We start from the raw sequence: 12045 nt of genomic DNA, 5'->3' as shown, positions 1-12045 counted from the left end.
ACGCAGCTCTGCCAAGTGTGGCAGGACATGGTGTTTAAAACGCACCCGTGTCACCCCACCCGCCCAGCACTGTCACCGAGACATGGCCACGCCTGGCAGGGCTCCACAGCTGACCCGGTACTGGCATTTCCAACAAGTAGACAGCCCAGGGCCACTCCCGGGTGCAGAGCCAGGAAAGGCTGACAGGAGCTATAAACCCGGGAACCCTCCCCTGCTCCTGACCCAGGCTCTGCTCTGGGAGAGCCCTGGGAGCTGCGTCTCCCTAAACCCTGACGCCCCTCCCTCTCCCCCGGCAGAGGGCTGCCCACCACCCCCAGGATCAGGGTCCAAGCATTCCGTGACGATTTGGAGCCTGATATCAAGACCACAGTCCCAATCTCCCCACATCCCAGGCAGGGATCCCAAGGCCAGCCTGGGCTCTCAGAAGACACTAAGCCAGACCTGAGGCGCCAGGGAGGGCTGGGCGAACCCGCGGGGACACAGGTGGGCCAGGTCCGCGGTACCTGCAGCGGCGGACGCGCACGAGGTGGGGTCGCTGGTGGAGCGGGACATGCGCCCTGGGCCCGCCCGCGCCCACGCGCCGACGCCGGGGCCGTCTGGGGACGCGCGGCAGGAGGGGCGGCAGGGAGGCGGGGACCGTGGTGGGGAGGACGCCGCCGGCCCGTCCAGGGAGCAACAGCTCAGGTCCGGCGCAGTGGCGCGCTCGGCAGCAGGGAGGCTGGCCGGGTCCGCTGACGCTGCAAGACGAGATGGCACAGGTTAGAGGCGGGGCCGCCCTCCCTTCTAGACCCCAACCCTGAGTACACTCTGAAACTTCCGGGGCTTAGTAATACCAGTGGAGGCTGGGAAACGCTGCTCTGGTGTTGAAGGGCTGGGGGGCACCATGTGACCCCCCAAGAGTCATCCCAGGAGGGACATGGGGGGACTGACTCAAAGACTGAAAGACAGGACAGACAGTGGTTTCTCCTTTTGTGGTGGGGTGATGCCTCCCCAGGGATTGGAAGTCTCATATCCCACATCCAGGCCATCCTTTGGGGTGTGGGTGGGGACCAGGATGTTATCCAGGTCACAAAGATGCTTGATCGGCCACTGGGGCCCATTCAGAGAAGGCAGGGCACTCTGAAGGACTTCAGAGCACCCCAGCCAGGTCCTGTGGGATCTGAGACTCTGCCTGCCCCACACAGGGGTGGTACCTGGGGCCTGGAGTACATCCCCTGGTCAGACAGGGTGAGAGAAACCCAGCTGATGCGATGCCTGCCTGGATTCTCAAGGTGTGGTCCCCAGACCAGTAGCATCAGCATCACTTGGGAACGTGTTAGAAATGCAGATTCTTGAGTCTCACCCAGACCCATGGACTCAGGAACTCCACCCGGCATGAGCCCAGCCATCTGTGCTTTCATAAGCCCTCCAGGGCCTTCTGATGCCCACTCCAGTTTTAGAACTGATACTCAGACCAGTGATGCTGGTCAGGTCTGGCTCTAGCCCCTACCACACCAAGTGGAGTCCCCAGACTGGCAGCACTGGCACCCCTGGGCTGCACCCCAGGTGGCCTGACGGTAACCTGTTTTAGAGAGATTCCCAAGGAGTCTGCACCCACAGTGAATGAAGCCTGAGAGGCTCTCACTGCCCCCGCATCACCAGTCACCACAGAGCTCCCTGCCGTGAGGGTAACTACCCCGCTGGGGTAGGTATTGTGAGGTGTGTGGCCTGAATGGGGGGCACTTTGTTAGAATCCCAGCAGCCTGAACAACTCCAGGGCGGCTTTGGGGTCTGTTCCTTCCATCCCTTTCTGTGGGTTCTAACCAGGAACCAGTGGGAGAGGCCACAGCCAAGAGGGGCCACGTGTAGATACTGGCCGTTCTGTCTCCACACACTCCATTCCCCTGCCTGTGTGCCTGAGCCGGGCTAAGGACTTTTAGAGGCAACAGTCCATCAAGCTGTCACCAGCCACCTATGAGCCAACCCCACAGTCACTCCCACTCCACAGCCCAGGAAAAGTGGCTGAGAGAGGGTAAGGAAAGAGGGTCACAAAGCCACTAAGTGGCTGGAGCCAGCTGGAAGCAGGCCAGTTCTAGAAGGCTCTTGCTTAGTCACCCCCTGCACTGTCCACTGCTTCTCTCCTCAGTACCTGGCGTGGGAACATGACATGAGCAGTCTATTTGGAAAAAACAGGACGATGAACAGCACCTCGCACATCATATACAAGAAAACAAACGCTTCAGAAAGTTTCCTCTTACCGCCCTGAAGTGGAGCAAGCCTTCGTAAACACGACAAAAACCGCAGAGGGAAAGGTTGATAAATGTGACAGTGCAAACGCTGTAACTGTCTATGGAAAAAGGCATCATTCGTGGAGGAAAATTAAAGGACAAGCCGGGAAGGCACATGTCCAACGAACAGGAAGAGCTGTTCCCCTTACACGTGATCTCGCCCAGACGTTCAACAAAGACGTTCAACAAATGTGCTTTTGTTAAACATTTACAAAGAGAAACATGGCAAGAGAAAAAAAAAAAAATGGATGCAAAATTGAACTACAAATGGACCAAACCAAACCAAGCTGGTTGCCATAGAGTCGATCCTGACTCATGGTGACCCCATGTGTTTCAGAGTAGAACTGCACTCCATAATTAATGCTGCTGTGTTGCCGTTATGTGCTGGAGAGTCTATTCCGACTCAGAGTGACTCTATGGGACAAAGTAGAACTACCCTCTAGGGTTTCCTAGTCTGTACTCTTTACCGGAGCAGATCGCAAGGTCTTTTCTCCCACAGAGCTGCTGGTGGGTTTGAACTGCCAACCTTTCAGTTAGCAGCCGAGTACTTAACCATTCTGCTACCAGGGCTCTCAAATTGTGTGTGTGTGTGTCATGTTTGTCTACAAGGGTGTTAAAGATCACCAAGACTGACAATGTCTTGTGGGCTCATATGCCCTTGCTGGGTATGTAAACTAGTTATAAAACCTTTCCAGAATGTAATTTGGCTAATATACCAAAATATAAAATACACATTTCCTTGGACACTGCAATTTCACTCCTAAGAATTTATTCTAAGAAAATAATTGAGCAAATGCTCAAATATGAATGTAGAAAAGAAACAGCACTTACCATCTTGTTAGAAAATTTCAAACCTATACCTTGTAATTATTAACTTATCAAACTTATCAAAATGTCTGGAGTAACACATGGTGCACAGTTATGGATACTGCCTAGACATAACCAAACACTTCATGGGAGTGATTTACTGGGTTTGAAGGCTAAAGACCATAGTCTCGTGGGACAGTTCCATCAACTGGCATAACATAGTTCATAAACTATGTTTTACATTCTAGTTTGGTGAGTAGTGTCTGGGGTCTATGTTCTACATTCTAGTTTGGTGAGTTGTGTCTGGGGTCTTAAAAGCTTGTGAGTAGCCATCTAAGATACAACTAATACTAGTCTGGAACAAAAGAGAATGAAGAAAACCAAAGACTTGAAGAAGAAACTAGTTCACAGGACTAACAATCTACATGAACCACAGCCTTGTCTAGCCTGAAACCAGAAGAACTAGATGGTGCCTGACTACCACTAATGACCTTTCTGATCAGGGACACAATAGAAGGTCCTGGATAGAAAGGGAGAAAAATGTAGAACAAAACTCAAATTCCTAAAAAAGGCCAGACTTAACTGGACTGATAGAGACTAGAGGAACCCCTAAGACTATCACTCTAAGATACTCTTTGAATGTGGAATTGAAGCCACTCCCAGTGGACACCTTTTATCCAAATAATAGATTGGCTTATAAAATAAACACTATCACCAGTGAGTACTGTTCTCCCTTAAATAATCAACTATATGAGACCAGTCAACATTTACCCTAAAACAAAGATGAGAAGGTAAGGAGGGGCAGGGAAGCTAGATTAATGGAAACAGAACAAACAGAATGGAAATAATGAGAATGCTGACACATTGTGAAAAATGTAGCCAATGCCATGGAGCAATCTGTAAAAAAATTGTTAAATGTGAACCTAATTTGCTGTGTAAATTTTCACCTAAAACACGATAAAGTATTTTTAAAAAAAACACCTAGAGTATTTCATAGCAGTATATTAAAAATATTTTTAATAACATTCATTCTTACTGGTTCCTCTTGATCCCAGTTCTCTCTGAATGCTAGTGATAGTTAAATGGCCGAGCTTCTCAAGGCAATGGAGTCATGGGGAGACCAATGTGAGTCAGCTCTGAATGTATGTGTGTGGGGGTATATAAATGTACACACATGCACACACGTGCACACACATACATATATATATTAATTGTAACTTATAGCATTAGTATAACATTACAGGAGAAGCTCACGGCCCCAAGCCGCTAATTCATTCCTTTGTATACATTCGCCCTAGTTGGACTGTGTGCCTATGTCTTCACAGTAGTCGTAACCCTCGTGGACGTCGGTATTTCACCTCACAGGTCACAAGCATTTTTCCTCATTAATGGATAATAATGTAACATATCCTCCCTGACTTTTCTCTGTTAATGGACTTCATTATTCTCCCAAGTTTTTATTATTACAAAAATACAACCATCTTCACATGTGGCATTTTCTTCTTTTGCAGTACTGCCCTGGCATGGTTCCAGAAGTGAGAGCACATCACAGGAATGAACAATTTTACGGCTTTTTATCTGAAACGCTTTCCCAAAGAGATGGATCAGTTTACAAGTGGCCAGTCAGGATCAAGGGTGGCAGCTCCCCTCCCGGCTTGCCAGCAGCAATGTCATTACTATTTTGCTTTTTTAAAAAATTAAATTTAATTTCTTTTATTTTTGTTACTATTTTGGAGCCCTGGTGGAACAGTGGTTAAGAGCTCAGCTGCTAACCAAAAGCTCAGCAGTTTGAATATACTAGCAGCTCCTCGGAAACCCTGTGGGGCAGTTCTACTGTGTTCTGTAGGGTGGCTATGAGTTGGAATCGACTTGCCTGCAACAGGTTTGGTTTTTGGTTTTGGTTACTATTTTGCTACATTAATAGATGGGGGAAAAAAGCCCAGAATCTACAAGAACAGTTCAAGAACCAATAAGTGAGGTCAGCAAGGTTGCAGAATACAGGATCAACACCCAAAAATGAATCAACTTTCTATCATATTATCAATCCTATCTACTAACAATGAACATGCAGAAGTGGAAATTAAAAACACAATTGAAATTAAAAACCATTTACCATCACTCCCAAGAAAATAAAATACTCAGCCATACACTTAATGAAACATGTATAGGATCTATATACTGAAAATTACAGACTGTGGATGAAACAAATGAAAGAAGACCCAAATAAATGGGGAGACATACCATGTTCATGGATCAGAGGACTTGACATAGTAAAAATGTCAATCCTCCCTAAATGGATTTGTTTGTTTGTTTGTTTAATGCTACTGTTTAATCCAATGCCTATCAAAATCCCAGCAAGGATTTTGTAGACACAAACTTATTCTAAAGTTTGTATGGAAAGACAAAGCTTCTAGAATAGCTAAAATAATCTCTACCCAATATTAAGACTTACTATATCACTACAGTAATCAAGACTGTGGTATTGGCAGAGGGATAGATAAAAGATCAACGGAACTGAACAGAGAACCCAGAAATAGACCCAACTGATTTTTGACAAACATACCAAAGCAATTGAGTGGAGGGTACCTTTTTCAACAAGTGGGGCTGAAGCAATTAGGCATGTAGGCAAGAAAATGAAATCTCGACCTGAACCTCACACCCATTACAGAAACTAACTGGTGGGAGGTGTCTTTTCTGAAGTTAAGCCTGCCTGGCCTGCTATGCTGTGAGCTCCTGACCACCTGCATGTGAGGGCTGGGCCTGGAGTCACTACCCAGGTCCCATGTCCTGGGCAATAAGGAGGTCAAGCTCTTCTGAGTTTCTGACGGGGCCCCCAGGCTTCTCTGTCCCTATCTGTACAGAGAAGACAAACAAGAGTGTTCTCCCATAGCCTCCAGGTGGCTCTGCTGTCCCAAGCACCTTTTCCTCATAGGAGTCCTGTGGCTGGAATAAGGCAGGGCTCAGCCTCAGCCCCCCCTCAGCCCAAACCCTAGAATGCAGAGAGCCAGAGAGGCCCACCCTGTGACAGAGTAACTGGGACATGCTGTACCCTGGGGTAGCCCCTGGGAAGGCCATCAGTCATCACCTCTGGGACACAGCTTCTGATGGCCCCTCGGAGCCACCAAGGGAAGGATGAGATCACTTCCAAATCCCCATACCTGCCGACTTGGGCTCCTGGAACCTAAAGGATGCCCCCTCCTATATCCCTTAGATGTTAACTAGGAGTTTGGGATGAGGAAGGGAGCTCTGGAACTGTAGTTGTGTTCCTTTCTGGGACCCTTGGTTATCTGAATAAAGCCACTCACATGGGCCAGCTTGAGGACCTCAAGAAGACTCTGGAAATGCCCAGTCCTCCCAGGGCTTTGTACTGAGGCTCCACCCCCTGCGGGCCAGTGATCTCTCATTTTTCTTTCAATGTCCTCCAGCCTCTGCCCTCTGTAGGCCAGAGGGACTCAGCCCGGGGCCCCTCCTCACCAGCCCACTCTCCTGAGAAAGGAGCTGGGTGGATATTGGCCTGCTACTATTTTTGCTCTGGAAAGGGTCGTTGCTGGAGCCTCACACCCCCAGATGAGTAGTGCTTTCTTCAAGTTCAGACCCCTCAAGCGAGAGAGAAAGGGCATGTCCTCCCTACCCCCGGGGGAACAAGTGAAGTCCCCCAGAAATGCTGATTTATTGAGGGAGGCTAAGGAAGAAATGTGGGGAATTTATGTGGTACTTAATGGGAAAGGCTGTAGCAAATCCCAGCCCCTTAATGTAGAAGACAGGGAGTAGGGAGAGAAGAAAAAGGATGAGAAAAGAGACACCAAAAAACAGAAATGTACAGCTTCAAATGAGCGCTTCCAATCTGTAAGAGCAGAGATTACCTTGCGTGCTGAAGCCAGCTGTGGCGTTTGGGTCCCCAGAGCTGGACTCAGTCACCTGCTGGTCTATACGCGTGACCTACAGCAAGAAACAAAGAATCGGGAGGTCTTCAGTGGGGCTAGGCTCAGGTGCCACCAGAGAAGGCACAGACAGCACCCTCCACCTCAGCAGCCCGCACTCACCACTGACCTTAAAGCTGTCCTGGCAGTCCCATGTTCTCCCCTCATTTAAGGGTGGGTGTGAAGGCAAAGGAACCCTGGTGGCCCAGTGGTTAAAGCACTTGGCTGCTGACTGAAAGGTTGGCATTTTGAACCTACCAGCCGCTCCATGGGAGAAAGATGTGGCAGGCTGCTTCCGTCAAGATTTCTAGCCTTGGAAACCCTATGGGGCAGTTCTACCCTGCTCCATAGGGTTGCTAAGAAACAGAATCAACTTGAAAGCAATGGGTCCTTGCCAGGCCAAACCGGTTCTGTGACCATTTGCAATCAAAGCACCCCACACTCCCTGAAAGCCCACCAGAGCTGTGGTACCCCCTCCAGCCCACTCACCTTCCACTGATGGGCAGTTCAGAACCCACAAAGGCCCCACAGGATTCTCTGGGGTCGCCGTGCCCAGGCAGAATGCGCCTGCCCTCACTTCCAGCTGCTTTCTCTCAGCCACCCTCTCCTCCCTGTTCTCTCTCACGGAAGAGTAAGGCCACAGGGACGACCAGTCCTGAGTCCTATAATGTTCTGTGCCAGCAGAGTGTGGATGCTGACAGCATTTAATAGATGGTTATTGTCTGAACCAACCCCAAACTCCCACAGAGTTTGCAGCCCTTCTCTTTCCTGTGCCTTACAGATGGGATCCAGAGGCTGTGCCCCAGGCCACCCTCCCCACCCTGACCTCAGGGCAGGGTCAGAGGTCAGCTTGCAGAAGGGCCTGCATCCCAGGGAACATAGTGCCCAGCCTGCCGCCTTGGTGGGACCAGTACTGAGTCATCACCATGGCAGCTTTCTTCTTAAAGCGACTCAGGACTGCCTGAGAGGGGGAGGAGCAGGCACGTGGCGCTGGGGGGGTGGGGAGTTGTGGGGGTGGGGGTGGGGGTAGGGATGGGAGCCTCCTCTGCTCCTGCCTTGCCTGCCAGTCCTCTGCTCCGCCTGCCCCTTGGCTAGCACAGGGGTTCTGATCTCCACTCTAGGGTGCAGTGGCCTTGTAACTACATCTTATGTGCGCTCCCGTGGGCCCCTCTGCTATTTCAAAAAACAATTTGAGTCTTTGTGTTATTTCAGGATTTCTTTGGGGACACGCTTATAAATAATGAGCTCTGGGGAGAGCCGGGAAGGTGCCGGGAGCCCTGCGGCTTGGTCCTATTCCAGCTCAGGTAATTACATCATGCCTCCCTGGGCGTCCCCACTTCAATCAGAGATCTGGCTCTTTGTCCTCCATCCTCAAGGCTCCCCAGGGCCGCAGGTGCACACAGCTGCAGGCCTCCACCAACACAAATGGTGTGCAGGGCTGCGGCCCTCCACCAACGCAAAGGGTGTGCAGGGCTGCAGCCCTCCAGCAACACAAAGGGTGTGCAGGGCTGCGGCCATCCACCAACACAAAGGGGTGTGCACGGCTGCAGCCCTCCACCAACACAAAGGGTGCGCAGGGCTGCAGCCCTCCACCAACACAAAGGGTGCACAGGGCTGCAGTCCTCCACCAACACAAAGGGTGTGCACGGCTGCAGCCCTCCACCAACACAAAGGGTGCGCTGGGCTGCGGCACTCCACCTACACAAAGAGGTGCGCAAGGCTGAGGCCCTCCAGGAACACAAAGGGTGCGCAGGGCTGCAGCCCTCCACCAACACAAAGGGTGCGCAGGGCTGCGGCCCTCCACCAACACAAAGGGGTGTGTAGGGCCGCAGCCCTCCACCAACACAAAGGGTACGCAGGGCTGCGGCCCTCCACCAACACAAAGGGTGTGTAGGGCTGCGGCCCTCCACCAACACAAAGGGTGTGCAAGGCTGAGGCCGTCCACCAACACGAAGGGTACGCAAGGCTGTGGCCCTCCACCAACACGAAGGGTGCGCGAGGCTGTGGCCCTCCAGCAACACAAAGGGTGTGCAAGGCTGCGGGCCTCCACCAACACAAAGGGTGCGCAAGGCTGAGGCCATCCACCAACACAAAGGGTGGCAAGGCTGCGGCCCTCCAGCAACACAAAGCGTGTGCAGTGCTGCGGCCCTCTGGCAACACAAAGGGTGCGCAGGGCTGCAGCCCTCCACCAACACAAGGGGTGCACAGGGCTGCGGCCCTCTACCAACACAAAGGGGTGACCGGGCCACACTGGCAGGAGAGAGGCTCTGAGCAAGACCACACTGAGCTCAGAGTGCTGCCAGCGGGCAGGAGACCCACCGTACCTGTGTTTGGACCCAGTGCATAGGCTTTAGAGTAACATTACCATACAAGTTCTCACCCAAAGAGCGAGGGCGCTGTTGCCTGCCATTCTCTTTTTGGGGAGGGAGCTGGGTGAGGAAGAATTGGCACTGTCATCGCCCCTGCCTTCTCTCCTCTGGAGTCACTATATGCCAGTAACCAAGATTGGAAACCTCTGCCAAAAGTCTGCTAAATCGCAACACAAAGAACAATGCCCTAAACCTTCGTTTCCTTCTGTATCTCCTCCTGTATCTAACCTCCTACTGGACTTTTTTTTGGGCAGGAATGGGTGGCAACTTTGAAACCTGCTGCCTGAAAAAGAACCTTCTGTTAATAAAGAAATAGAAATAAGAGAAATGAAATGCACCTTGGGACAAGGTCAGGAGGAAATGAGATTCATCTCATATTTTGCAGAAGCATCCCTCCGGCTCCCCTGTGGCTCCCACACGACAGTTGAATCTGGTCTGAGAGCAGACAGCTCCCGGGAGCTCGTCTATGGCCTCTGGCAAGCAGGGTGGCCAGGGTTTAATTTGAATTTGGCCTTCCCTGGTGTGAAAAGCCACTTTACTAAACTGAGGCTGCGGGGAAATGCTTCGGTTCACACAGGATTTTGGATGACACATAAAGGCAGTAGGAAGGCTGGAGAAGGATTTTATCCGTGGCCTGGAATGCAAGCTGAAATGTGGGTTTAGCAGTGAAGGCTCACACACAGCTCCTTCAGAAAGGAGAGGGCGAGAGACTGTCCAGAGAAGAGGCCCGGGAATAACTGAGCACATTCAAAGGCCCACACAGACGTATCCTCAGACAGGCTATGTTTGCTGTCATCAAAACTGAAAAACCAATTGGCATTGCGGTGAATAACCCCATTTTCTCTACACTTGCCCTGCTTTTAGAAAGCTCTGTGGCTGAGGCACCGTGTGCAAACCATGCCTTGTGTCCCAGGTTAGGAGGAGACCAGCCACCCAGAACCATGTTTATAAAGAGCTGTACTTTTGGAGGGGCCTGGTGGCCCAGTGGTTAAGAGCGAGGCTGCTAACCAATAAGACGGCAGTTTGAATCCACCAGCCACTCCCTGGAAACCCTGTGGGCAGTTCTGCTCTGTGCTGTAGGGCTGCTATGAGTCAGAATTGACTCCACGGCAACAGGTTTTTTGGGGTTTTTTTTTTTTTTTTTTTGTACTTTTGGAGTCATTACTAACAATCACGGAAAATGTGAATTGAGATCTTAGGTGAACGTCTCAAGGCAATCTTTGAAGACTTTTTTGCTTACAAATTTTATAATGTAAAGTTTGGAAGTATAAGCCTTCGGGGTTAGCCTACCTGCCGTCATTCTCACTGGCTTCCTTTGACTGTGCTCTCTGTGCCTCCGGTTTCCCTTCCACCCACATGTTGCCACCACATCAAATTTCCTGGAGCACTGTGGCTCCTGTCAACCCCAAATGCCAAACTCTTCAAAGGCACCCAAGGTCATAAAACCTGTACCCAAACTATTTTATGGTCCCCTTCATGCACCTTCAGCTCCAGCACCAGGGCTCCCCGCTCTCCACCTCCACCTCTGCCTGGCAGTGCTTCTACCATAGATGGTCTCCCCCTTCCTGTACCTGCCTCCTAGCCCTACCCAAATTCCAGGCCCAGTTCTTCCTCTGAAGCCCCAAAGCTCTTTATGTGCACCTGTCCAACTCCCCGGAGTTCCTGGGTGGTACAAATAGTTAATGTGCTTGGCTGCTAAATGAAAGGTTGGCAGTTCACGTCCACCCAGAGGCTCCTTGGAAGAAAGGCCCGGTGATCGGCATTGAGAACCGCATGGAGCACAGTTCTACTCTGACACGCCTGGGGTCAACTCTACAGCGACTGGCACTGGTCCCAGCACGTTAGACTGTTGGTTTGCCATCCTCTGTCCCATGGGAACAGCACAGGCTAATGGCCCCTGGGACACAGGCTGCCATCCAGCAGGAATATCACACTTTCAATGCTCAGTAGCCGTCCTGCTAGAGAGAGACCCACTCCTCACCACCCTGCTGGAAGTGCAGTCTCAAGCCATGGGGGCGGGGAGAGCAGCATTGCCCCCCGAGTCAGGATGGAACATCTGGTGTGGCAGCTCACACAGGCAACGGGCCCAGAAGAAGATCCTCCAACAAGGTGTGCTTTCCTTCCGCGGCTTCAGTGTCTTCTGGGTGAGCGGTGGCCCCAGGCCTCCACACAGAGCTTGCGGCCCGTGAGCTGCTGTGCTGTCAGACTGCCTTCCCCTTTCCCCACAGGACAGCTGATAGCTCATTTATATTCACTTGTCCCAACAAGGGGAAGCAACGAACCTCCTCCCCTCCAGGGAAAGGGGTCGTGCAGCAAAGGGGGCTGCTCCTTGCTGTCATTGTCTATGTTCTCTTCAGGTTCGGCAGGAGGGGACAGCTGGCAGCACGGCCTTCCCTCGGTGGAGGGTAATGGATTTCATTGACTTCCAGACACTCAGAGGTATCTGTGGGATTGAAAGTGTCCTGGGGCCACCAGATCAAAGAGAACCAGCCCATAGGCGTGGGTGGCCTCTCCCAGGTCTGCAGTGGTCCCTTCCTTACCAGATGCTGCCTCTGTCCCAGTGAAACAATGCCAACGTGGCTGCCTCACCGCCGTTTCTCCATCAGGCACGATGGTGCCAGACCCTTGTAAATGGGAGGTTCTGAGACAACACACACACATGCGAGGCAAGTGTCTGACCTT

General features: G+C 51.4%; 1 protein-coding gene across 1 annotated transcript in view; it reads right to left on the bottom strand.

Moving 5' to 3' along the window:
• The window catches only part of ENTREP2 (endosomal transmembrane epsin interactor 2), a 591792-nt gene that overhangs the window by 4183 nt on the left and 575564 nt on the right, over nt 1-12045 (bottom strand). Inside the window, exons 8-9 of the mRNA XM_049906022.1 lie at nt 6938-7013; nt 504-737 (exon numbers count right to left, since the gene is read on the bottom strand). Of these exons, the coding sequence (XP_049761979.1) occupies nt 504-737; nt 6938-7013 (310 nt within the window). The remainder of the gene's footprint in view (nt 1-503; nt 738-6937; nt 7014-12045) is intronic.

This window comes from Elephas maximus, chromosome 13 (assembly GCF_024166365.1).
Source record: "Elephas maximus indicus isolate mEleMax1 chromosome 13, mEleMax1 primary haplotype, whole genome shotgun sequence".
Lineage (NCBI taxonomy): Eukaryota > Metazoa > Chordata > Mammalia > Proboscidea > Elephantidae > Elephas > Elephas maximus.
Note: the sequence above shows the minus strand (reverse complement) of the source record. Positions and strands in the feature narration are given on the sequence as shown.